This window comes from Thalassophryne amazonica, chromosome 16, assembly GCF_902500255.1.
Source record: "Thalassophryne amazonica chromosome 16, fThaAma1.1, whole genome shotgun sequence".
NCBI lineage: Eukaryota > Metazoa > Chordata > Actinopteri > Batrachoidiformes > Batrachoididae > Thalassophryne > Thalassophryne amazonica.
Genome location: NC_047118.1, coordinates 51,268,298 through 51,295,987, shown reverse-complemented (window position 1 = coordinate 51,295,987; position 27,690 = coordinate 51,268,298). Strand labels below are relative to the sequence as shown.

Genomic DNA, 27,690 nt, shown 5'->3' with positions numbered 1-27,690 from the left:
CCTCTTTAATTAAAAAGCAATATATATCCAGGGTTGATTAGGTTAGCTCCATTGTGCAGCATAAATGATCCAGGTCACATATGGGATGTTAGTTGTGAATATGCCAGAAGAAATGTAGCAAAAATCAACTGCATTCAACAAACACCACAAGTGTCCTGTGCTTTGATCTTTAATTCATTTACATGCGCATGGTGGCACACAGCTCATATGGTGAAGGGCCAACAGTAAAGCCTACAGAAGGAGTCAGGTCCACTTCATCCTCTGTAACTCCAGGTGGAGGAGAGAATTTGAAGTGCTGGAGAAGGCTGGAGAAGAAAAGGAAGAGCTCCATCCTGGCCAGGCTTACACCCAGGCACACTCTTTGACCTACAGCAAGAAAATGTTGAAATGGAAGTATGTGGAAATACTATTTTATTTACCTCTACATACATACAGTAGTATGTATGTAAGGGGGTGTTCACAATAATAGTAGCATCTGCTGTTGATGCTACAAACTCAAAACTATTATGTTCAAACTGCTTTTTTAGCAATCCTGTGAATCACTAAACTAGTATTTAGTTGTATGACCACAGTTTTTCATGACTTCTCCACATCTGCGAGGCATTCATTTTGTTGGTTTGGAACCAAGATTTTGCTCATTTACTAGTGTGCTTGGGGTCATTGTCTTGTTGAAACACCCATTTCAAGGGCATGTCCTCTTCAGCATAAGGCAACATGACCTCGTCAAGTATTTTGACATATCCAAACTGATCCATGATACCTGATATGCGGTATATAGGCCTGACACCATAGTAGGAGAAACATGCCTATATGATGATGCTTGCACCACCATGCTTCACTGTCTTCTCTGTGAACTGTGGCTTGAATTCAGAGTTTGGAGGTCGTCTCACAAACTGTCTGCGGCCCTTGGACCCAAAAAGAACAATTTTACTGTCATCAGTCCACAAAATATTCCTCCATTTCTCTTTAGGCCAGTTGATGTGTTCTTTGGCAAATTGTAACCTCTTCTGCACATGTCTTTTATTTAAGAGAGGGACTTTGCAGGGGATTCTTGCAAATAAATTAGCTTCACACAGGCGTCTTCTAACTGTTACAGCACTTACAGGTAACTCCAGACTGTCTTTGATCATCCTGGAGCTGATCAATGGGTGAGCCTTTGCCATTCTGGTTATTCTTCTATCCATTTTTATGGTTGTTTTCCATTTTCTTCTGTTGTGGTTCTCAGTGCTGGGGTTTTAGTCTCTTATCTCCTCTTTGTCTCTTTTTCTCACATCTGTCCCCAGCTCCTATCTACTCTTATTTTTGCACTCATCTCCTTATGTCCTCACAGTTAATCTCAAAGTATCTACTCATATCTTCTTTCAGCTCTTGTCTCCTTGTTAGGTCATCACATCTGTCTTTTCACCTTTATCTTGTCAAGTAGTAGTCTCTGCCTTTGTCTGTCTATTTCCTTCAGTTTCTGCAATGTCTGGCTATCTGCTGCCATCTGGTGTTCTCTTAAATTCTTTACACATCATCAGTCCCTAATTAAGTGCACCTGTTTGAGTGTCCACCTGCAACAATTAAGGCTGGCTATTATATAGTAACTCCTGTTTGGCCTTAGTTGTGGGTCCATTGTGTTTATGTACATTTGAGTGTATGTTTGTGGTGTCTAATAGTGTCATGACTTCATTTCCAGGGTGTTTCCTGTTTACCAGTTTTGGTAGTGAGTATGATTTTGGTTTTGCACTCCAGAGTGGAACTCATTACTAAGAAGAAAAGATTTTCTGAGTTAACTCTGTTCTCTGGGTTTGAACTTTTGGTTAAGAAGAAAAGACTTTGGTTAAAAACTTGTTTTTGAGTTTGTATTTCACTCCTAAGAGGAAAAGGACTTTCTTTTGTTGTGCATACTCTGAGGGTTGACTTTGAAGCAGGTTCTCCAGTTTGTTTGTCACTTTTGATAAGAAGATTCCTGAGTTGATTTCTGCCTCTGAAGACAGCCTCCTCAGTTTACACTCCAGTTATGAAGAAGATTCAAGTTCAGTTCTGTTTGTGTTGACACTTGCCTCCCTGGAAGAATGAACACTGCTAAGTTTGAACTCTGTTGGTGCTGAACTCACCCTTTTGATAAAGCAGGCTCCTGTGCTGAACTCACCTCGCACCAAAAGACAATTCTTCAGTTCATATCTCTTGTGAATTAATAAACTGCTGTTCTTGATCATCTGCCGCTTGTCTGACTGACCTGCTACTGGGGTTCAATTTAGTCTGTCCCTACGCCCCACCGTAACATTCTTCCACGCGTCTCTGTTTTTTTTTTTTTTTTTCCATTTTAAAGCATTGGAGATCATTGTAGATGAACAGCCTATAATATTTTGCACCTACGTATATGTTTTCCCCTCTCCAATCAACTTTTTAATCAAACTACGCTGTTCTTCTGAACAATGCCTTGAACGTCCCATTTTCCTCAGGCTTTCAAAGAGAAAAGCATGTTCAACAGGTGCTAGCTTCATACTTAAATAGGGGACACCTGATTCACACCTGTTTGTTCCACAAAATTAACAAACTCACTGACTGAATGCCACACTGCTATTATTGTGAACACCCGCTTTTCTACTTTTTTTTTTACTAATAGCCCAGTTTCATAGCCTTAAGAGTGTGCATATCATGAATGCTTGGTCTTGTTGGATTTGTGAGAATCTACTGGTACCTTGTTTCCCATGTAACAATAAGAAATATACTCAAAACCTGGATAAATCTTTTTAGTCACATAGCACTACTATTATTCTGAACACTACTATATACACACAAACATATTTAAACACATTTTTACCTGCAGAAAATGGCATGAAAGCATTCCTTTTGATGAATTTTCCCTCTTCGTCCAGGAATCGAGAAGGATTGAAAGTGTGTGGACTCTCCCATTCATTCTTGTCAAAGAGGACAGAAGTCAGTAAAGGAAAAACAGTCGTCCCCTGTGCAGAAAAAGTTTAACACCTGAAATAACTGCTTCAAGCCATCACATGAAGACAAAATTAAATAGAACATCTTCAGATACAAACTAACAATGTACCTTTTTAATAAGATACCCCTGGAAGGTTACGTCACTTGCTGTTTGATGAGGAAGAGCAATTGGTAGAATGTCCGCAAACCTCTGGGTCTCGTGAATGACAGCATTGGTGTACGGCAGCAGTTTCCTGTCATCTCCACTGACTTGGCGGTTTCCAATAACACGGCTCAACTCTTCATGGACCTGGTCTGAAAATTCAAAGTTAATACCATTTACCTGCATGTGACAAGAAACACATACTCAAATAGAGAAATGCAAAATGTGTTTTTGTTTCTGTTTTACATGGATTGAAGATTTTTTTTTTCCATGCACACAAAAGATTACGTCTGTGAGCACATTACCTTTGACAACATAACCCATCCACCTGGCTGGTGCAGCACCTCAAGATGCTGAAGAAACAGCATCATTACTGCACAGTGATCTTTGCAAAATCAGTTGATACCCTGGTTGCAGCATTTGAGAAGTTAATGTCTGGGTTTGCCATTGTCCTGGATTACGACCAAAATCCATTCTTTCAATTACTTGCTGGACTGTCACCAGAAATATGTCTGCATGTCGGGAAAGTGTTTTATCAATTTATTTTCATTTAGCGCCAAATCACATCAAAGTTGCCTCAAGGCGCTTCACACAAGTAAGGTCTAACCTCTCCTGAAGAAACCTCAAGCAGACCAGACTCAAAGGAGTGACCCTCTGCTTGGGCCATGCTACCGACAATTTACAATCAATCAATCAACTTCAATCAACTTTTTTCTTATATAGCGCCAAATCGCAACAAACAGTTGCCCCAAGGCGCTCCATATTGCAAGGCAAGGCCATACAATAACCATGAAAAACCCCAACGGTCAAAACGACCCCCTATGAGCAAGCACTTGGCCACAGTGGGAAGGAAAAACTCCCTTTTAACAGGAAGAAACCTCCAGCAGAACCAGGCTCAGGGAGGGGCAGTCTTCTGCTGAGACTGGTTGGGGCTGAGGGAAAGAACCAGGAAAAAGACATGCCGAGAAGGGGGGCAGAGATCGATCACTAATGATTAAATGCAGAGTGATGCATACGGAGCAAAAAAAGAAAGAAACAGTGCATCATGGGAACCCCCCACAGTCTACGTCTAAAGCAACATAACCAAGGGATGGTCCAGGGTCACCCGATCCAGCCCTAACTATAAGCCTTAGCGAAAAGGAAAGTTTTAAGCCTAATCTTAAAAGTAGAGAGGGTATCTGTCTCCCTGATCTGAATTGGGAGCTGGTTCCACAGGAGAGGAGCCTGAAAGCTGAAGGCTCTGCCTCCCATTCTACTCTTACAAACCCTAGGAACCACAAGTAAGCCCGCAGTCTGAGAGCGAAGCGCTCTAATGGGGTAATATGGTACTACGAGGTCCCTAAGATAAGATGGGACCTGATTATTCAAAACCTTATAAGTAAGAAGAAGAATTTTAAATTCTATTCTAGAATTAACAGGAAGCCAATGAAGAGAGGCCAACACGGGTGAGATATGCTCTCTCCTGCTAGTCCCCGTCAGTACTCTAGCTGCAGCATTCTGAACCAACTGAAGGCTTTTTAGGGAACTTTTAGGACAACCTGATAATAATGAATTACAATAGTCCAGCCTAGAGGAAATAAATGCATGAATTAGTTTTTCAGCATCACTCTGAGACAAGACCTTTCTGATTTTAGAGATATTGCGTAAATGCAAAAAGGCAGTCCTACATATTTGTTTAATATGCGCTTTGAATGACATATCCTGATCAAAAATAACTCCAAGATTTCTCACAGTATTACCAGAGATCAGGGAAATGCCATCCAGAGTAACGATCTGGTTAGACACCATGCTTCTAAGATTTGTGGTGCCAAGTACAATAACTTCAGTTTTATCTGAGTTTAAAAGCAGGAAAACAAAACAAATGTACAGGAAATTTTGGGCTTCCATTCCGGTGCACAGGATGGGAGGCTTGCAGAAGAAGACACCACACCATCTCTGGATGCAGCTGCACCTCAGAGAGAAAAATAACAATCAGGCATCAGAAAAACAACCAATACAGTATAATATGTCAGCATTAAGCAACAAGAAAAACAAGAAATACTGAACTGAATTTATTTTGGCACACATGGATCCAAGCAATTAACAAAACATACAAAGAAAGAAAAGAGAAAATAGTCCAACAAAGAAAAAAGAAAATAATCCAACACCGCACCCATGTGGCCGAAATACTAAAGTGATCGCCAGCCACTAGCCCTAAGCTTCACTAAAAGACCCAGACTTTAGATAAGGTTGAGGCTGCGACCTCTCTTTACTAATAAATGAAATTAAAAATGGTAAAAAGCATAGTAAGATACTATGCCAGTATGCTAGCCATACAAAAGGGAAAATAAGTGCATCTTAAGTCTGGACTTGAAAGTGTTTACAGAATCTGACTTTTTATTGTTGCAGGCAGAGCATTCCACAGAACAGGGGCACGATAAGAGAAAGCTCTGTGACCCACAAACTATTTATTCACCCTAGGGACATAAAGTAGTCCTACACCCTGAGAACGCAGAGCCCGGGCGGGTATGTAGGGTTTAATTAGGTCAGCTAGGTAGGGAGGTGCCAGTCCATGCATAAATCTATAGGTTAGGAACAGGGACAGGAAACCAGTGAAGGGATGCCAAAATGGGTGTAATGTGGTCGAACTTTCTGCTTCGTGTCAAAAGTCTGGCAGCAGCATTTTGAAAAAAAACTGGAGACCCCTAATGCTGGACTACGGTAAACCAGAAAATAGAACATTGCAGTCGTCCAATCTAGAAGAGACAAATACATGAATCAGGGTCTCAGCATCAGCCATGGACTGGATGGGATGAATCTTCATCCCTTCCTTAAATTCCTGTCTTACTCAGCTAAAGTAGAGAAGCTTGAATCTTCAACTGGACTGGGTTGCTTGACGCGAGGACGTTTCGCTTCAAATCGCAGAAGCTTCCTCAGCTAAAATTCTTGCTCTGGTAGTCTGACTTCTGTCTTGACTCTTGTAGAGAAGAATAAACAGAAGCCAACAAAAGCTGGAGTTTTTAAAACCTAACCAGACCCCTCCTACCGAGAGGCCGACTGCTATAGGCTAGTGACTAAATAATAGCTCTAATTAGCACCTATTGTGCTCTAGTTAGCACCCTCCTAATGACAGGGCAGCTGTCCCTCCTAATGATGGGACGGAAGCCTCTCCTGATGGCTCCCTTGACGACTCTCCTGATGACGTGAATGACACATTACCATGAACAAAAGGCTGAAACTGCTTTGACCTGAGTACCCCATTGTAAACAGGGGACAAAGCGTGTCTCAGACCCCCTCCCTGGTTAAGGCTGGGTTTCAACTGTTTCACATAGAATGCTTCCTTGACACCTCTCTCAAACTATTTCTTCTCTCTGGCTAAGATTTTAACTTCCTTGTCCTCAAACGTGTGGTTAGTGTCTTTCAGGTGGAGATGAACTGCAGACTGAGGTCCATTTGCGCCCTCTCTGCAGTGCTGGTATAGCCTTTTGTGTAAAGGTTGCTTAGTCTCACCTATGTAGTGTTCATTACAGTTTTCCTGACATCTGATAGAATACACTACATTGCTCTGTTCGTCAAGGGAGCCATCAGGAGAGGCTTCCGTCCTATCATTAGGAGGGACAGCTGCCCTGTCATTAGGAGGGTGCTAACTAGAGCACAATAGGTGCCAATTAGAGCAATTGTTTAGTCACTAGCCTATAGCAGTCGGCTTCTCGGTAGGAGGGGTCTGGTTAGGTTTAAAAAACTCCAGCTTTTGTTGGCTTCTGTTTATTCTTCTCTACAAGAGTCAAGACAGAAGTCAGACTACCAGAGCAAGAATTTTAGCTGAGGAAGCTTCTGCGATTTGAAGCAAAACATCCTTGCGTCAAGCAACCCAGTCCAGTCGAAGATTCAAGCTTCTCCACTATGGAAACCACCTGGACAACTGAGAGCCTACACAGAAACATTACTCAGCTAAAGAAATATGTAAACTCTTGAGTCAGTCCTTACCCTGTATATGTGGATATTTCACCATAAACAGCAAAGCCCATCTGAGTGTAATTGCTGTAGTATCAGAACCAGCAGCAAACAGGTTGGTCACTGTGAAAGTGAAGTTCTTCTCGTGGTAATGAGAGCCCACGACATGAGATTCCTAAAGCAAAATAATCACAGGTAACGGAACAGAGATGGCCAGCATTTTGACAGAACAGATGTTTTTCCATACCTCATCTTTCTGTTGACGGGTCAAGAAACAGTCCACCAGCCCCCTGCATTCATCAGCATTAAATGTTGCTTTCAGATTCTGGATTGAACTATTCATGGTGGCAAGAATCTTCTCAACATTTTGTAATACCACCTTCCGTTTGCTGATCAAACTGCCCAACCATGGAAACATGTTATAAAGCTGTTGGATAGCGGTAGACAATGGTAAGACAATGGCTTAACTTAAATCAAATCTGTAGACATTAGCCATATTTTATAGTGTTTTATTGTATTGTGATATTGCTACTATCATGTGTTGTTTATGATTGTGTAAGTGTCCTTTTATGTTCTAGGGACCAGGTCTGCGAATTAGCTATTAGCTATATGCCCTATGAACATGGCATCGGTTATTGTAGCAATGCTTTTTGTTCTGTCCCTATCAAATAAACAGAAAAGAAGAAGAATGACAAAATTAAAACTGAACATGTACATTTATTCATAAAGAGCATCATAGATCCATCAGATGGTCCACCAATGCATCCACCCAATCATCTCATGATCAGGACGTGAGATCTACACGAAACTGTAAAAATTCAGACTGTGCTGCAGAAGCAAGTATCTTGTGGACAAAAAAAAAGAGAAATGTTCCCTTTAATGAAGGATCTGGCATTTGTACATGACTCACCAATTGAAGTCCATGTACAGAGACTTTGCTCTACACCATTTGGATATCTTTTGTACCAGTCCTTGTGATCGCTGGACTATGAATACGGTTGCTGAGTTGCAACATTTCTGTCTCTACATGTTTGGCAGTTCTTTGTTGTGCTTTTGACCGAGTCTGGACTGCATTTATATAGCATTTTTCCATCTGAATAAAAAGCTCAGAGCACTTTACATTGATGCCTTACATTCTCACACACACACCGATGTCAGGGTGCTGCCATGCAAGGTGCTCACTACGAGGTCTATTAGATAAGAAACCGACACTTTTATTTTTTTTTTAACTATATGGATTTGAATGACGTGCGATTACACCAATCATGCTTGAACCCTCGTGCGCATGCGTGAGTTTTTTCACGCGTCGGTGACGTCATTTCCCTCTAGGCAGGCCTTGAGTGAGATGTGGTTCAGCCCTCTCGGCTGAATTCCTTTGTTTCACACGCTGCTCGAGACCGCGCGCGTTGCTTTATCAAAATTTTTTCTGGACCTGTGAGGAATATCCGAGTGGACACTATTCGAGAAATTTAGCTGGTTTTCGGTGAAAAGTTTAACGGCTGATGAGAAATTATGGGGTGTTTCTGTCGCTGTAAGGACTTCCCACGGAGCGGGACGTTGCGCAGCGCTTCCAGGCGCCGTCGTCGGCCTGTTTCGACCTGAAATCATCCTAATTTAAGGCTTAATTCACCCAGGACGTCGTGAGAGAACAGAGAAGATTCAGAAGAGGCCGGCATGAGGACTTTATGCGGACATTCCACTGTTTAAGGACATTTTGTAATGAAAGATGTGTGCGCAAATTCGCCGAGTCGTTTCCGTGACGACTCGGCGAATCTGTGTGCGCCGTGACAGGAAAAACACCTCCGTGTTGAAAACCATTTGTAAAATTCAGGCGGCTTTTGATGGCTTTCAACAAGTGAGTAACAGAAATTGTTTAACAGCTTGGGCATGTTCCAACTTGCCCGTTAAGGTTTCCAACAGAGGTGTTTTTCCTGTCGCGACCCCCCGCGGTCAGGTCCGACCCGACATGCGACTCTGCCTGCACGTTCTTTCATTACAAAATGTCCGTTAACAATGGAATGTCCGAATAAACTCCTCATGCCGACTTCTTCTGAAAGTTCTCTGTTCTCTGACGACTTACTGGGTCAACAGAGCCTGAAATGTGGAAGTTTTCAACTTGAAACGGTGAGACGCTGCCGCCTCGAAGCGCAGATCACCGTCAGGCACCGTGGGCCGTCCATAAAGCGACACTACCAGACCAAAATCTCTCATCAGCCGTTAAAATTTTTACCGAAAACCAGCTGAATTTATCGAATGGTGTCCACTCAGTTGTGCCGTACAGTTTTTGAAAAAATTTTGATCAAACAAAGCAGCAGTCTCTGAGCCATTCCTAAACAATGAAAAAACGACGAGAGGGTGGGCGACTCCTCACTCAAAGACTGCCCACAGGCGAATGACGTAACCGACAGGCGTGAAAAAACTCTTGCATGCCCACGAGGGTTCAAGCATGTCTGATGTAATCACACGTGATTCAAATCCATATGGTTTTTGAAAAAAATAATAAGGTCGGATACTTTTCTAACAGACCTCATATGTACTGGGAGCAACTTGGGGATTAAGGACCTTGTGCAAGCGTCCTTAGTGATTTTCCAGCCTGATGGGGGTTTGAACAGAGGATCCTCTGGTTTCAAGCCCACCACTTAACCACTAGACCATCACCTCCCCTTTCTGGGGGGTGATTCTATCTATCTATCTATCTATATATATATTTATTTATTTATTTATTTGAAATGGCACAGTGTATATTAATGAATATAGTTACATGTAAATATGCAAGATTATAGCAAGATGATAATTTCCATCCGTAGTCCAAGTAACATAGAAACAGACTAAGACCACACAGCATACCAAAATAAATTAATCATGACAGAAAAACAATTAAAACAGAATATACATACAAATATTTCCAATTCAAAGTAACAATAATTGGCAGATAACAAGTAGCCGACAGGTGGAGGAACCAAAAGAGTTTCATGATGGGTGTTGCGGTGCAAAAGTACTGTATTAAAAGTACTGTGACAAGTGACAATATATATAAAAAAAATTGATTGAAATTGATTGAAGTGCTAAGTGCAAAGTGCTTCAGTGCCTGGTTGTAATTGCACATTACACTACTAGGTTGTATTACATGATGCCCAATACACTCATTTGCACATGCACAAGTGTAAATATTGCACAGGGTGTCATACACAAGTTTATTGTGTAAAGACTGCTAAACCATTAATAAAACTAGAAGCACTCAGAGAGTGCAAACTTCCGCCAAGGCCATGGGGTCACTGACGCCATAACATCTACACGCCGTGGAATCATTGAACCTAAAAACCTAAAAAAGTCTAACAATGATGTTTGCTCAGTAAAAAAAGTTTCATCTGCTGTGACTGGATAGCATGTATCCTTAGCGCTTGGCATCACAGTTTATTGCAACTTGCACCTTTCCCAGAAGCTACTGTCATCTGAGCACTGATATTGATATTGCATGTGCTTATAGACAAAAACAAATAAGAGACAAAATTCAATTTATTATTCACCTAAACTGCAAATATATGAATTTTTTAACATTTATGAAACACTTCTCTAAACAAGGCCATAGGGTCACTGACCCTAAAGAGATTCCCTCCTTGGCACAGTGATCTATTTCTTTTTGTCTCTTTCTCTAAAATTGTATATAATAATCATTAGATTATTAATATATAAACAAAAATAAATTTAAGAAATATTACAATTTGAAAACAAATGCACCCGAACGTGATGACAGCTGCAACTGCTTAATGCTAACTTTTAACATAGAAAATGCCATAGACACGCTAACACGTTAGCATCGGGCCGGATCACCACTAAAATTTAATCACTTGTTCCTCTTGTCATTTCCAACCACTCCACAAAATTTGATCAAAATCCGTTCAGAACGTTTTGAGTTATCCTGCTGACAGACAGACAGACAAACAAACAAACTTGACCGAAAACATAACCTCCTTGGCGGAGGTAAAAATAAAATGCACAAGGGTATTGTGTACATATACCTGAAAAAGAAACTCGAATGGTGCCTCCACAGTTGAACTGTGTTTTAGGCTAGATAGTTGCATGTCTGATTTGCCAGTAACTAAGCTTTCAATTGTCCTCTGAAAGTACTGAAAGTGGTGCTCTCCCTGATGCTTAGTGATGGCTTGAGGTTTCTTTCTATCATAAGAAATGCCTAAGGGACTTTTTCCTGAGCACTGTTGCCAATGTACTTGATCAGGGCTGAGTAAGGTAAGACCTAACTCTTGTGATGTGCCTTGGGCTGAATGGCACCCTTGACCATAAAGATTTTTGAACTTAAAGAGAGATTCACTTATCTAAACAGTTATTCTCTTTGAGTCCTCTGCATCAAGAGATGCCCGTGAACAGCTTACAGAGTCATGAGATTGTTGGACAAAGGTATTTTGTGTGTGAGACTTTGGTGCCAACCATCAACTGAGGGTGATAAGGGGATGTCTTGAGTACACATCTCTTCAGCGGATCCTTGGGTACTGCTGGAATGAATGAAGTCACTTAGTGAGACTCAAAAGGAGTATCACTTGACCATGTGGAGCCTTTCTTTTGGCATGATCCAGCACCCAAGTGCCTCAGTATTGAGGGCCCCAGCAACATGAAAAAGTCTAGGTGATGCCGACATATCACCTGGGCATGGCAGATTGATGCATCCATTCATGAGGTGGAGATGCACCGGTTGTCTGATTCAATAGTTGCTATCCAGGATCCAAGGCGGTCTTGTGGTGCCCTAGATGTTGTGATTAGAACACCAGTATATGGTTCCAGAGCTGACCTCCTGGCATAAGTCAAATGTAAGTGGCTTTAGCATGGGTAGCATGGTGGTCAAGTGCACTTGCTTCCGAAACAGAAGGCTCCCTATTCATGTGCACCCATGCCCATTGTCCATGCAAAGTGGAGTTGTGTCCCCAAAGTGTTCCCAAAGCATTATAAGAATATTTGTCAAATGTTACCAGAATGTTAACTGTAAAGTTCCTGGAACGTTTCTTTTTGGTTCCCAGAACATTTGATAGTAACATTTGCACAAATGTTTTGAGAACGTTAGGCCAAACATTCTCAGAACATTTGTGCTTGGACTATATAAAAAGGTTAGGTACATCAATCAATCAATCAATCAATTTTTTTATATAGCGCCAAATCACAACAAACAGTTGCCCCAAGGTGCTTTATATTGTAAGGCAAGGCCATACAATAATTATGTAAAACCCCAACGGTCAAAAACGACCCCCTGTGAGCAAGCACTTGGCTACAGTGGGAAGGAAAAACTCCCTTTTAACAGGAAGAAACCTCCAGCAGAACCAGGCTCAGGGAGGGGCAGTCTTCTGCTGAGACTGGTTGGGGCTGAGGGAAAGAACCAGGAAAAAGACATGCGAGAAGGGGGGCAGAGATCGATCACTAATGATTAAATGCAGAGTGATGCATACGGAGCAAAAAAAGAAAGAAACAGTGCATCATGGGAACCCCCCTAAGCCTAATCTTAAAAGTAGAGAGGGTGTCTGTCTCCCTGATCTGAATTGGGAGCTGGTTCCACAGGAGAGGAGCCTGAAAGCTGAAGGCTCTGCCTCCCATTCTACTCTTACAAACCCTAGGAACTACAAGTAAGCCTGCAGTCTGAGAGCGAAGCGCTCTATTGGGGTGATATGGTACTACGAGGTCCCTAAGATAAGATGGGACCTGATTATTCAAAACCTTATAAGTAAGAAGAAGAATTTTAAATTCTATTCTAGAATTAACAGGAAGCCAATGAAGAGAGGCCAATATGGGTGAGATATGCTCTCTCCTTCTAGTCCCCGTCAGTACTCTAGCTGCAGCATTTTGAATTAACTGAAGGCTTTTTAGGGAACTTTTAGGACAACCTGATAATAATGAATTACAATAGTCCAGCCTAGAGGAAATAAATGCATGAATTTGTTTTTCAGCATCACTCTGAGACAAGACCTTTCTGATTTTAGAGATATTGCGTAAATGCAAAAAAGCAGTCCTACATATTTGTTTAATATGCGCTTTGAATGACATATCCTGATCAAAAATGACTCCAAGATTTCTCACAGTATTACTAGAGGTCAGGGTAATGCCATCCACAGTAAGGATCTGGTTAGACACCATGTTTCTAAGATTTGTGGGGCCAAGTACAATAACTTCAGTTTTATCTGAGTTTAAAAGCAGGAAATTAGAGGTCATCCATGTCTTTATGTCTGTAAGACAATCCTGCAGTTTAGCTAATTGGTGTGTGTCCTCTGGCTTCATGGATAGATAAAGCTGGGTATCATCTGCGTAACAATGAAAATTTAAGCAATGCTGTCTAATAATACTGCCTAAGGGAAGCATGTATAAAGTGAATAAAATTGGTCCCTTTGGTTGCTCTCTTGTTTTCATTAGAGGTCACAAGAGCAGATCCAAGGTGTGTCTGCATGTTGATTTGACACAGGTTTTACACCATAAAACTTGGATTGCACTGCCCACCTCCTTTGTCTGAAGAAGGGGCTAGAAAAGGTGTTCTCAAAATTGCCTGCTTCATCTCACCCTGGGGAGCTTATCACAGCTGGTGGGTTTCCTACTCCAGTGGTACGTAGAAAGAATAGCAAGAGCACAAAGGTGACACCACTCATCAATGGGACATTGAATGTGTGCACACGCCAACAATCCCTCAGCAGATTGACCTGAGAGGAGACCAGCTCTAGTCATGTAAGGTGCAACATCAGTGCTGCAGTTCTGTGTGAAACCAGGTTTGCGAGTGAATGACAGCTGATGGAGTAAGGAGGTGGACACACCAAACTGAAGAACTGGGTTTGATTCCATGTGAGCACTCTTCATGCTACCTTCCTTGGACAATTCATCTGCATTTTCCACAGACCACAAAGCTCGGACTACTGTCCCATCCATGGGGAGCTTTGGACTCTTCTTCACACTGCAGGAAACTGAAGATGAGCACCAGCCTTATGGGCCTCATGGGTCAGACAAGATTGATGCTATATAGCATCAAGCAGCCTTGACAATGATCCAGCATTACTCAAAATAATTAAAATTTTATTGCAAGTTCCTCCCACCCACAACCACCACTAGTTTAACACATTATTGCCTGAAGTAACATTGTGGGCAGGGATGGTGGCCAAGCAGCAAAGTGTGCTTGTATTAATTGTAGAACGTTCCCAGTTCAAGACTGCCCTACCAATTGTCCGTGTAATGTGGAGTTGCATCAGGAAGGGTATTTTTTTAATATTTATTTCATTCATTTAAAAGAAAAACAGAAAAGCAAAAAACAAAAGCACCACAATACCAGAATGAAAAGGAGCAGAAAGAAGAACAAGTCTTATGATTTCTGCCCCTTTTAACAATACAATCTTTCAATATACAGCATCATAGTCAACATTATTTAACAGATTGCATTTCTTTAACTTGTCACATACCACTGACCCATTTCATAATTATGACCATTAATTAATAGATTACATCACTGACAGGTTATATTTAAACTTAAGACACTCCAAACATTATTAACAGTTTACTTTTTCTTTTTTTTTTACTTTCTTGCAGCCCACTGACTTACTTCATAGTTTCATACTTACTTAATACATCTAATTTAATATGTTTTTTAAATAATTTAAGCAACCTTAATTCTTTAATTTCTTTATTAAGATTGTTCCATAATTTGACACCATTTACTGCAATACTCCTTTCCTTTACTTTGGTTCTAAATCTTGGTTTTTTAAAGACTTCTATTCCTTTCAATTTATAACTACTTACTCTTTTTTCAAACATATTTTGAATGTTTGTTGGTAAAGTATTTTTATTAACTTGGTACATCGTTTGTAATATTTTCAAATCAACTAAATCATGAAATTTAAGTACCCTATACTTAATAAACAATGGATTAGATGGATCTCTAAAACCACTGTTACTAATCACTTTTAAAGCTCTTTTCTGCAAAATAAATAAAGGTTGTATATAGGTTGTATATGCTGATCCCCAGATTTCTACACAGTAAGTTAAATATGGGACAATCAATGAATTGTACAATGTTAATAAACCATAACTATTTAATGAATATTTTACTTTATGCAAAACAGCAATGGCTTTCGCTATTTTTCCTTTTATGTAATTTATGTGTGACTTCCATGTAAGATCTTCATCAATCATGACTCCTAAAAATTTCATTTCTTTTACCCTTTGTATATCCATTCCATCTATTTGTAATGACACATTATTTTCTTTCACTCTATCATTAAACAATATGAAATTTGTCTTATTAATATTTAGTGACAATCTGTTTATATCAAACCAATGTTTAACTTTTTCCAACTCTGTATTTATCACTTGTGCTACTTCCTGTATATCTGATCCAGAGTAAAACAGCGTTGTATCATCAGCAAATAAAATGCTGCCAAGCACATTGGATACATTCACAAAATCATTGATATACAAAATAAACAGTTTGGGTCCAAGTACCGATCCTTGTGGTACTCCATAAATAATGTTACACAATTCTGATTTGGTATTATTTATCTGAACAAACTGTTTTCTATTTTCTAAGTAGCTTTTTACCCACTGATGTGCAACACCTCTTATTCCATATTGTTGTAACTTGTGGAGCAATCTTGAGTGGTCTATAACATCAAAAGCCTTTTTCAGGTCAATAAAAATACTTACAAAATAATCCTTATTATCTATTGTTGTTGATATTTTCTCTATTAGTTCCATAATTGCCATAGCTGTCGAATGTTTTGTTCTGAATCCATACTGAGCATTATTTAAAATATGATGTTTCTCAATAAATTTATCCAATCTTGTTACAAAAACTTTTTCCATAATTTTAGAAAACTGTGGAAGCAATGATACTGGCCTGTAATTAGAAAAATTATGTTTGTCTCCATTTTTATATAATGGGACTACCTTAGCAATTTTCATTTCATCTGGAAAAACCCCAGTTGACAGAGACAGATTACAAATATAAGTAAATGGTTCAATAACAATTTCTATTATACTTTTTACAGTCATCATGTCTAAATCTTCATGGTCAGTTGATCTTTTGCTTACACAGTTTTTTACAATATTTCTTATTTCATCTTTTTCCACATTGTCCAGGAAAATACTATTGACCGTATTTACCAATGTACATAATTTATCTTCTATTATTGGTTTATTTCCCACCAGACTTGACCCTACATTTGAAAAATAATCATTAAACCCATTTGCAACTTCTTTTATATCATATATCTCTTTATTTTCCTTAACAAAGTAATTTGGAATAGTTTCTTTCGTTCCATCACTATCAATGTGATGGAACGAAACTATTTTTGGACACCACCAACTATTTTTTGGTGGTGTCCAAAAAATGAGGTGGGCTTCATAGATAATTGGCAAAGCTTCTGGGGAAAACCTGGTCTTGTTAGGAGAGACGGCATCCATCCCACTTTGGATGGAGCAGCTCTCATTTCTAGAAATCTGGCCAATTTTCTTAAATCCTCCAAACCGTGACTATCCAGGGTTGGGACCAGGAAGCAGAGTTGTAGTCTTACACACCTCTCTGCAGCTTCTCTCCCCCTGCCATCCCCTCATTACCCCATCCCCATAGAGACGGTGCCTGCTCCCAGACTACCAATAACCAGCAAAAATCTATTTAAGCATAAAAATTCAAAAAGAAAAAATAATATAGCACCTTCAACTGCACCACAGACTAAAACAGTTAAATGTGGTCTATTAAACATTAGGTCTCTCTCTTCTAAGTCCCTGTTAGTAAATGATATAATAATTGATCAACATATTGATTTATTCTGCCTAACAGAAACCTGGTTACAGCAGGATGAATATGTTAGTTTAAATGAGTCAACACCCCCGAGTCACACTAACTGTCAGAATGCTCGTAGCACGGGCCGGGGCGGAGGATTAGCAGCAATCTTCCATTCCAGCTTATTAATTAATCAAAAACCCAGACAGAGCTTTAATTCATTTGAAAGCTTGTCTCTTAGTCTTGTCCATCCAAATTGGAAGTCCCAAAAAACAGTTTTATTTGTTATTATCTATCGTCCACCTGGTCGTTACTGTGAGTTTCTCTGTGAATTTTCAGACCTTTTGTCTGACTTAGTGCTTAGCTCAGATAAGATAATTATAGTGGGCGATTTTAACATCCACACAGATGCTGAGAATGACAGCCTCAACACTGCATTTAATCTATTATTACACTCTATTGGCTTTGCTCAAAAAGTAAATGAGTCCACCCACCACTTTAATCATATCTTAGATCTTGTTCTGACTTATGGTATGGAAATAGAAGACTTAACAGTATTCCCTGAAAACTCCCTTCTGTCTGATCATTTCTTAATAACATTTACATTTACTCTGATGGACTACGCAGCAGTGGGGAATAAGTTTCATTACACTAGAAGTCTTTCAGAAAGCGCTGTAACTAGGTTTAAGGATATGATTCCTTCTTTATGTTCTCTAATGCCATATACTAACACAGGGCAGAGTAGCTACCTAAACTCTGTAAGGGAGATAGAGTATCTCGTCAATAGTTTTACATCCTCATTGAAGACAACTTTGGATGCTGTAGCTCCTCTGAAAAAGAGAGCTTTAAATCAGAAGTGCCTGACTCCGTGGTATAACTCACAAACTCGTAGCTTAAAGCAGATAACCCGTAAGTTGGAGAGGAAATGGCGTCTCACTAATTTAGAAGATCTTCACTTAGCCTGGAAAAAGAGTCTGTTGCTCTATAAAAAAAGCCCTCCGTAAAGCTAGGACATCTTTCTACTCATCACTAATTGAAGAAAATAAGAACAACCCCAGGTTTCTTTTCAGCACTGTAGCCAGGCTGACAAAGAGTCAGAGCTCTATTGAGCTGAGTATTCCATTAACTTTAACTAGTAATGACTTCATGACTTTCTTTGCTAACAAAATTTTAACTATTAGAGAAAAAATTACTCATAACCATCCCAAAGACGTATCATTATCTTTGTCTGCTTTCAGTGATGCCGGTATTTGGTTAGACTCTTTCTCTCCGATTGTTCTGTCTGAGTTATTTTCATTAGTTACTTCATCCAAACCATCAACATGTTTATTAGACCCCATTCCTACCAGGCTGCTCAAGGAAGCCCTACCATTATTTAATGCTTTGATCTTAAATATGATCAATCTATCTTTGTTAGTTGGCTATGTACCACAGGCTTTTAAGGTGGCAGTAATTAAACCATTACTTAAAAAGCCATCACTTGACCCAGCTATCTTAGCTAATTATAGGCCAATCTCCAACCTTCCTTTTCTCTCAAAAATTCTTGAAAGGGTAGTTGTAAAACAGCTAACTGATCATCTGCAGAGGAATGGTCTATTTGAAGAGTTTCAGTCAGGTTTTAGAATTCATCATAGTACAGAAACAGCATTAGTGAAGGTTACAAATGATCTTCTTATGGCCTCGGACAGTGGACTCATCTCTGTGCTTGTTCTGTTAGACCTCAGTGCTGCTTTTGATACTGTTGACCATAAAATTTTATTACAGAGATTAGAGCATGTCATAGGTATTAAAGGCACTGCGCTGCGGTGGTTTGAATCATATTTGTCTAATAGATTACAATTTGTTCATGTAAATGGGGAATCTTCTTCACAGACTAAAGTTAATTATGGAGTTCCACAAGGTTCTGTGCTAGGACCAATTTTATTCACTTTATACATGCTTCCCTTAGGCAGTATTATTAGACGGTATTGCTTAAATTTTCATTGTTACGCAGATGATACCCAGCTTTATCTATCCATGAAGCCAGAGGACACACACCAATTAGCTAAACTGCAGGATTGTCTTACAGACATAAAGACATGGATGACCTCTAATTTCCTGCTTTTAAACTCAGATAAAACTGAAGTTATTGTACTTGGCCCCACAAATCTTAGAAACATGGTGTCTAACCAGATCCTTACTCTGGATGGCATTACCCTGACCTCTAGTAATACTGTGAGAAATCTTGGAGTCATTTTTGATCAGGATATGTCATTCAAAGCGCATATTAAACAAATATGTAGGACTGCTTTTTTGCATTTACGCAATATCTCTAAAATCAGAAAGGTCTTGTCTCAGAGTGATGCTGAAAAACTAATTCATGCATTTATTTCCTCTAGGCTGGACTATTGTAATTCATTATTATCAGGTTGTCCTAAAAGTTCCCTAAAAAGCCTTCAGTTAATTCAAAATGCTGCAGCTAGAGTACTGACGGGGACTAGAAGGAGAGAGCATATCTCACCCATATTGGCCTCTCTTCATTGGCTTCCTGTTAATTCTAGAATAGAATTTAAAATTCTTCTTCTTACTTATAAGGTTTTGAATAATCAGGTCCCATCTTATCTTAGGGACCTCGTAGTACCATATCACCCCAATAGAGCTCTTCGCTCTCAGACTGCAGGCTTACTTGTAGTTCCTAGGGTTTGTAAGAGTAGAATGGGAGGCAGAGCTTTCAGCTTTCAGGCTCCTCTCCTGTGGAACCAGCTCCCAATTCAGATCAGGGAGACAGACACCCTCTCTACTTTTAAGATTAGGCTTAAAACTTTCCTTTTTGCTAAAGCTTATAGTTAGGGCTGGATCAGGTGACCCTGAACCATCCCTTAGTTATGCTGCTATAGACGTAGACTGCTGGGGGGTTCCCATGATGCACTGTTTCTTTCTCTTTTTGTTCTGTATGCACCACTCTGCATTTAATCATTAGTGATCGATCTCTGCTCCCCTCCACAGCATGTCTTTTTCCTGGTTCTCTCCCTCAGCCCCAACCAGTCCCAGCAGAAGACTGCCCCTCCCTGAGCCTGGTTCTGTTGGAGGTTTCTTCCTGTTAAAAGGGAGTTTTTCCTTCCCACTGTCGCCAAGTGCTTGCTCACAGGGGGTCGTTTTGACCGTTGGGGTTTTACATAATTATTGTATGGCCTTGCCTTACAATATAAAGCGCCTTGGGGCAACTGTTTGTTGTGATTTGGCGCTATATAAAAAAAATTGATTGATTGATTGATTGATTGATCAATCACACTTTTTATAATTCCCCATGTTACCTTCATATTATCTTTACTCTTATTTAGTTTTTCACTGTAATAATCTTTTTTTTGTTTCCTAATTATTGTTAATAGTTTATTTTTATATTTTTTGTATTTATGTTCTGATTCCTTTGTTTGCAATTTTAAAAAGCACCTGTATAAATAGTTTTTCTTTGCACAAGCATTTTTTATTCCCTTTGTCAGCCATGGTTTATTTACTCTTTTCTTACTAATTTCAATTAATTTACAATTTTTATTGTATGATTTCATCAATATTTTCATAAATGAGTTATATGCTACATTAACATCACTGACATAAACTTCTTCCCAGTTTTGATTTTTAAGGTCATATTTTAATGCCTCTAAGGCTTTTACTGACTTATCTCTTTTAAAGTTTATATCAGTTTTTTTGTTGTACCTATTTTTATATTTAAATATTGAAAAAATTGGTAAATGGTCGCTAATATCTGTCATGAAGATCCCATTCTTGATAATTTCATCTGTTCTGTTTGTAAATATATTATCAATTACCGTTGCACTTTGCGATGTAATTCTGGTTGGTTTTGTTATCAAGGGGAATAACCCCAAACTATACATTGTATTCACAAAATCACTTAATCTTTGGCAGCTGGAGCTTTCTATGTTAATATTAAAGTCCCCACACATAAAAAGCGTTTTGTTTTTAATTTGATGGAATAATTCAATTATTTTATCTGTAAATTTCACAACACAAGAATCTGGTGCTCTGTATACACAACTAACTAAAATATTCTTAGATGTTTCATGTACAAGTTCCACTGTTACAATTTCTATGACATCATTCATAATTGTCATTTCTTCAACAATTGTACACATCAGATCTGTTTTTGTATACAGAGCAATACCACCGCCTTTTTTATATCTTCTGTTTACAAAATACAGCTCATATCCCTCCATTTGAACTTCATCCATGAGATCATCTTTAAGCCAAGATTCAGTGATTGCAACAATACTAAATCTATTTTTAAACTGATTTAAATAATCTTTTATTTGTGACATTTTACAATACAAGCTTCGACTGTTTATATGTATGAGTGACAGGGTATCTTCTGCAATTTTTTCACTATTCAGCTGTTCTACTGTATAATACTCACAACCAATCGTTTTTAAGTCAAATATACTTTCATCAATATTAGTGTCTATGTCATATATTTTATCCTCTGTTTCCATGTTTGATCTGATTTTTTGTTGGTCCAATTACCAACAGATGTTATATTTGATTGTCTATTCAGGTCTGTATTTCGTAAGGTCCTCAGTGTATTTCAGTGTATGTAAGGTATTTCAGTGTAGATCCTGTGCTAAATCAACATGCAGAGCCACCCCAGATCTGCTCAGGCAAGCCAGAGTTCCACAACTGACTGAAGTAACGTCTGAAATCATGCACACCAAGGATAAATATTCTGTATAATTTTCCATCTCAGCCTCTTAAACCAGAGAGTACCCAAATTTGGGGACTTGCCCCGTTTTTGGAACATTTGAACGCTTATAATGCTGACACCAACATACACTTATTGTACGTCAAAATGTCAAATGAAGTCTCCTCTACAAAAGTATCCACTTCAGTCACATATCAACTAACCACAGCTCAAACGCCAAGCAAAGATAAAAAAAAAAAAAATCGGAATTCATTTTTTGGGTAAAAAACCCCTCAGTATTATTTACTTTCAATTTTTTTTGCATCCACAACATCCCCTAGGACCTGTCTTTTAGCTGATCCAAAGTTTTGCATTTTTGACCTTGTACAAGCTGAGAAATAAATCATAATGTATGGGTATATGATTTTAGTGAAATAGGCCCTAGGGCTTAAGAGGTTCGAGGGGGAAAGAGTATCCATGTGTCCCAGTGGAATAAAACCAAAAAGTAAATGTTATGTTTACCTGGATTTCTGCGGTGCCAACATGCTTTAAATTGTCAGTTGATACCCACACAGTTTCTTTAAACACGGGGTCATTGTAGTCAAATCTGCTTCCAAACATAATGGAGCAGATGATGTTGGAAGATGCGTAATTCATGGGCCATTTTATATCAAATGCTTCCCCTGTAAAACAGAAAGGACAACTCAAACACTCGATTAAGACGTGAGACTCTTTTCTGGGGTAGAATTCAGTGCACAAAAGGGAAACATTTGTTTTTATTATATCTATCAGTATTCCAGTTAAACACATTAGTAGAAACACATAAGGCACACTGGAGAATAACACGTTTTTCTGTATATGGAACTTAAAAACAGGGGGTTGGATTAACAATTGACAGGAACTCATGATAGCACAGGTGCACAATACAGAGTGTGCTGTTACTTAACATAAGGACTTTTAAATTCCAAAAACAAATAAGATGGGCAAATAAAAATGCATTGGACAATATACTGGATGTTATTTGACAGTTTGGACACAAATATTAGATGAACCCAGATTCCTGGGCCCGTCTTGGAAACAGTACAATAAAAACGTAAGCACATTAGATTTATTTATTTTTTAATCTGCTCCAATTTGGGATTTTTTGCACATAGTTGTAATGTATTTTATTGTTGGTGTTTTCTTTTTAATCACTGGAGTTTACTTTCTTTTGTGCTTTGATACCTGGAAAAGCCCAATATAAATATAAATTACTACTACTACACATGATTTTGTCATTTTTTAATCACATCTGAAAATTTCAAAGCAACAGGTGAAATCAAGCTAAATTCCCCATGTTTATGGTTTAATTTCTCAGGGGATATGGCACCAAAAATATTTTCATAATTCCTGATGTATTTTAAATAGTCAGCTCACTTTGACATTTCATTTACCAGAGATTTACGGATCCGAACTGAAGGGCCTGTATGGACTATGAGGTGGAAGACCTGAGGCGGGTGCTGCATGCTGCAGTCTGAATTTGAAAGTGATCCTGTCGCAGGGGCAGGCCCACTGACGGCGTGGACAACCCCTGCCTGTGGTGCTGATGCCTATGTGGACTTATTTTTTATATTATTATGTTTGTTTTTCTTTCTTGTGTTAATTCAGCTTAGTAAAACTTTGCAAAGCCTTGTAATTGTTAGAATGGTCTAAGCAGTGGTTCACCCCCCTCTGAGTCTTGTCTGCTTGAGGTTTCTTCCTCAATATCTGAGGGAGTTTTCCCTTAACACTGTTGCCTGTGTGGTTTCTCTAGGGGTTGGTAAGGTTACCCCATACTTGCCTGAACTGCCTTGAGGCAGCTTGTTGTGATTCATTTGCTGCTATATAAATGAAATAAACTGAACTTGAAATATGCGCTTTAAATGATAAAGTCAAATAGGAAGTGTAATCATTTTTGTTTTCAGTTTTTTTCCCCTCAAGCATTTCTTTCTCACTAATACTAATCAGAACTGGAAGGCGGGCAGAGCCTATAGGAAGTTGGCAATGTCCCATTCACACTCTGGTTTGCCATCCCTGAGTAGGATTCGGGCAGAGCCAGATACGTGGGTTGTTTTTTTTTCCCTGAATGTCAATGACGCAAATGTGATTTCAGCCTTATTGCTTCTTCGATTTGAGCAAGATACACCGAGGTCAGAACGCAAAAGTGACAAGAAACCAGCCAGCTTGAGGATCCTGACATCAAACTTCCTCACTATGTCCTCTCCATTGTGACAGCGTTCAGTACAGCTGCAACGGTGAAGACAGCACACAACCTTTTGTTCTCTGTGGCATCTTCTTGCCAAGAATGTCTTCCAGGTGTGTTCCCTTCCATGTGCTGGACACACACTGGCGCTCCCACGTCCACATCTCACACACACACACACACACACACACACACACACCCATGCCATCACGTCCACATGTACACACTCCCTCACTCACTTCCACCGACATCTGTTTCAGCTTTAGCTGGAATGAGTTTGGACATGTGTGTTGGAGGAGCTGGATTTGAAAAACAGCTCTGAATCCTATCTGGCTAGAAAGAAATCCAGCTTGTCAACCCCATATGAATGGGGCTGAAGCTTTTGAGGAAACAAAGGATGCCCTCTCCCATTTTTGGCCCATCCCTTTTCTGTTTTTTTTCCTCAGCCTTTTCTTGCTGTTTTTTTTTTCCTCAGCTTTTTCTTGCCTTTTTTTAACTTTTGATAGTCATTTTCTCAAGTTAACTGTTCACTTGTCAGGCAACTTCTAGATACAGTCTCCAAATAAAAAATGTAATTTTTAAGTGTCAAGTTTTCCTTTGTGTAGTGCCAAAAAAAAAAAAAAAAAATTAATTTGCAAAAAAAAAGAAAAAAAAAGAAAAGAAAAAATTTTAAAAGTTTTTTGGGGGGGAGGTCCGCTACTGGAGCTGTTGCTCCCGCAACCCAATTTTGATTAACTCAGAGAAACTTCCCTTTTGGGGTCGATCTTTGCAGATGACGATAAGCTGGTGATGAGGCTGAACCAGGAGGTGATTCACTGCAATGTGGCACCAGCATGGGCGCAATTTGGTGGGGGATAGGGGGAACATGTCCCCCCCACCTTTTCAACCAGGGGGGACAGAATATGGTATGTCCCCCCCACCTTCTGATATATATGTGTGCACTTGAAACATGCTATGCCAGTCTTATGTGCAAACCATGTCAGTCTTATGTGCAAAACCATGTCAGAATAGTATCTTTAGTATCTTTAAACTATTCTTTAATAGTATTTTTAGCAGCATTGACTTGTTTACAACACCTGTTTCTTGTTTGTCACATTCAGAATTTTCTGGACTGCATTTGCCCAAATTTGAAACCAAAAATAGTTGCCTCTAGGGACTAGTGTCTACACATAAGTATCAATGGACCATATGCTAATTTACTAAATTCTGAAAGTTAGAAAAGGAAATCAGAAAAGCTATCTGGGACCTCAGAAAGCCTATCTGCAATTATTGCTTGAACTCCAAAATCAGTCTATGCAAGCGAAATTATGTTCAGTATGAGTGTTGTCATTAGTGCCACTTGGAAAATTAAATTCATGATAAGTAATTTATCCTAAACTTATGATCTGTTGTTTTTTCAAACTTATGCAAAAACAAATCTTGAGAAAAAAAATACAGTATGTGATAGTTAATAATTATTAAGAGCCTGTTCTTTCATATTTATGAATACATTTTACCACATTGCAGTTGTTTTTTTTAATGAAAACTCAACCTATCATTCTTTTTGAGTTCTACACATGTGGTGATACCTTATTTACACCAGGATGTTAATAAAATCAATGCTGGCTATTCTCAGAATAAAGTACTTATATCCACAGTTTCAAATTGCATAAATCAGATGGTGTCCACTTTATGGTCTTCTCAAAACATTAAAATTACTGTTCTGGATGCTCAGAATGCATCTGAGCTTATCTAGAAACCATTGGCTTCTGGGGGCCTAAAGCGGCCCCCAGACTCCCAGGCTGTGGGCTTCTTTGTCCCCCCCCAATTTCTAGTTCTAAATTGTGACCTTGGGCGCCAGACAGCCTGCAGCACGGTCTCCCATTCTGAACCAGATTGCTGAACCTACGTCCCAGCGCCTGACCAGACCCAGCTACCCAGGAGAGATAAGCACTGATGATCAAGTAAGATGCTGGGTTTTTTCCTCAACTGGACCTATAATATCAAATTCTTTTAGGCTGAACATTATATAATAAATATGTTTTGTTTGTTTCCTTATTTTAAATCTTAAATTTGAATTTATTTTTTGTTCATCTCACTTCCTTTTGTTGTAATAGTAACAGAACAGGAAATAATTATCCATATTTGGTTAGCCTCAAAATTCAGGTCATATTAATGTTACATGAATTTCAGCCTCTGAATTAGTATAATAAATAGTAAAACTGAAACAAAGCCGTTGTTCATCGGTGTCCAATTAAGACAGAGGTCATCCCTCATCTTGGTACATTATATATATATATATATATATATATATGGGTTAGGATCAATAGGATACATTTTTAAGTTCCTGCTGTTAGAAAGCAGGTGGCATCCTCAGGTATTTAAAATTCTAAAGTTGCTTATTTAATGCAACATAACTGTGAGGAATTCAATTCTTACTCTTAAGGCTCCAAAATGCAATGAAAGAAGCAATTTATAGTAACTTGCTGGAAACTTTCAACTCCAAACCTTTATAGTTTTTAATCATTTCGATGAGATGGTGGCACTCTTCTATGATCATCTTCTCAGCTCCTTTTCCGCCCATCCCACATTCTTTCAGGGAAGAAAGACCAAAACGCCTCATCTCTTTCCAGGAATCTCCATTTGCAAATACAATACCTGGAACACATCACCATGAAACCGTCACATTTAGTGCATGTAGATGCACAACATTGACACCATAAAACTAGGTGGAAATCAAAATGATTTCTTACTTACTGCCTTTGTTAGGTTTAAACATCTGAATTTTAACATACACAAAAACACTCCTTGGTTTCAAATATGTATAATATCAAAAGTCACATGAATAATTTTACAATTTTGGTATCAACAGTTGCAGAAACTCGTCAAATTTTTTTTTTTCTCTTTTGCAGATTCTTCCTCAAAATTGTAAAATTCTTCATGTGACTTTTGATATTATAAATATTTGAAACCAAGGAGTGTTTTTGAATTCACCCTGTATATTGACGGTTAGGAAAATGGAAGCTCATACCATGACCTTCATGGACATCATCAAAAATCGTGGCGATCATTCGATCTCCAAATTCCTCTGAATAGTTGACAAGAGCCTCTTTGACCGTCTTATACCCAGCTAGGACCACCACTTTAGTGGGTCCAAAATACACAGTGAACACAGATCCATATTTCTTTGAAAACTGCACAGAAAAAAGTCAACTACATCACACGCGAAGTGGGTATTCAAAGAAATTGCAACATTTTGGATTCAACACCCTTTACAAGCCAACAAACTCACCTCACACAGGGTGTTGTGGGGTCTCTTGAGATCAATCTGCAGCAGGTTGCCAAGCAGAGGCAGACGTCTCGGTCCTGGAGGCTCATTCCCTGTGTGAGATGCAAAACTACTGTAGGCAAGGCAGAGAAAAAGCAGGAAAGTCGTAGTTAACAAAACGGTGGTTGGACATAGATCAATGAAGGAAAAATAATCCTCAAAAAGAGCCATCTTGTTTTGTCATCAATTGTTCAGAGTCCAAATGCAGTGACATTTGTGCTTTCAGTCGTATCAAATATAATCCTTCATGTTGTACTTCAAGTACAAGAGCCTGTTTTCCCAGGATGTAACATGACCCGTTTGCATAAATCACAGGAAGCAGCAGCAGCTGTGTCTTTGTTCACCAGAAGGTGGGCAGTTCAGTTCCTTGTTGCTTCTCCTCCAGTTTTGTTCAAGTGTCAACATGCATGTGATGACGGCTACTGAACACAGAGTACGTAGCACCAATGTGTGAGTGTTTGGGCATTAAAATATGATTTATTGCTTCATTGGCATATGCCAACAAAAATGATTGTCTATGTTGTGTTTTTTTTTAATAAAAATATCTTAAAGTGAAATAAACAAAATCCAGGTACTTTATAGACTTACAGACCAATGCACAGCACAAACATGATAATGAATTGAGCAACATGAATGTTTTTTGTAATGCCATGTCAGTTCACCCAAAATAATTCAGTTTAGGATGGCACTGGCAAAAAATGAGGTGGGCTTCATAGATAATTGG

The 27,690-nt window shown here is 39.0% G+C and overlaps 1 protein-coding gene across 2 annotated transcripts; it reads right to left on the bottom strand.

Moving 5' to 3' along the window:
- Positions 1-27,305, bottom strand: LOC117527748 (cytochrome P450 2K1-like). Of its 2 annotated transcripts, XM_034190217.1 has the most exons (9): positions 26,931-27,305; positions 26,670-26,832; positions 26,147-26,296; positions 21,961-22,121; positions 7,263-7,442; positions 7,049-7,190; positions 3,050-3,234; positions 2,810-2,951; positions 1-366 (listed from the first exon to the last, which is right to left on the bottom strand). In XM_034190217.1, exons 1-9 carry the CDS (start codon positions 27,135-27,137, stop codon positions 179-181), a joined length of 1,518 nt encoding a protein of 505 aa, XP_034046108.1. In that variant the 5' UTR covers positions 27,138-27,305; the 3' UTR covers positions 1-178. The 2 variants fall into 2 exon arrangements, with proteins under 2 accessions (XP_034046108.1, XP_034046109.1); XM_034190218.1 differs by lacking the exon at positions 7,263-7,442.
- Between the last annotated feature and the right edge of the window lie 385 nt (positions 27,306-27,690).

Excerpts from the sequence above, each read along its gene's own strand:
- LOC117527748 (XM_034190217.1), bottom strand. The coding sequence starts at position 27,137 with ATGGCTCTTTTTGAGGATTATTTTTCCTTCATTGATCTATGTCCAACC. Across the intron at positions 7,191-7,262 it reads CCCGTCAACAGAAAGATGAG|GAATCTCATGTCGTGGGCTC; the intron begins GTATGGAAAAAC and ends ATTTTGCTTTAG. Across the intron at positions 2,952-3,049 it reads AGGGGTATCTTATTAAAAAG|GGGACGACTGTTTTTCCTTT; the intron begins GTACATTGTTAG and ends TTTTCTGCACAG.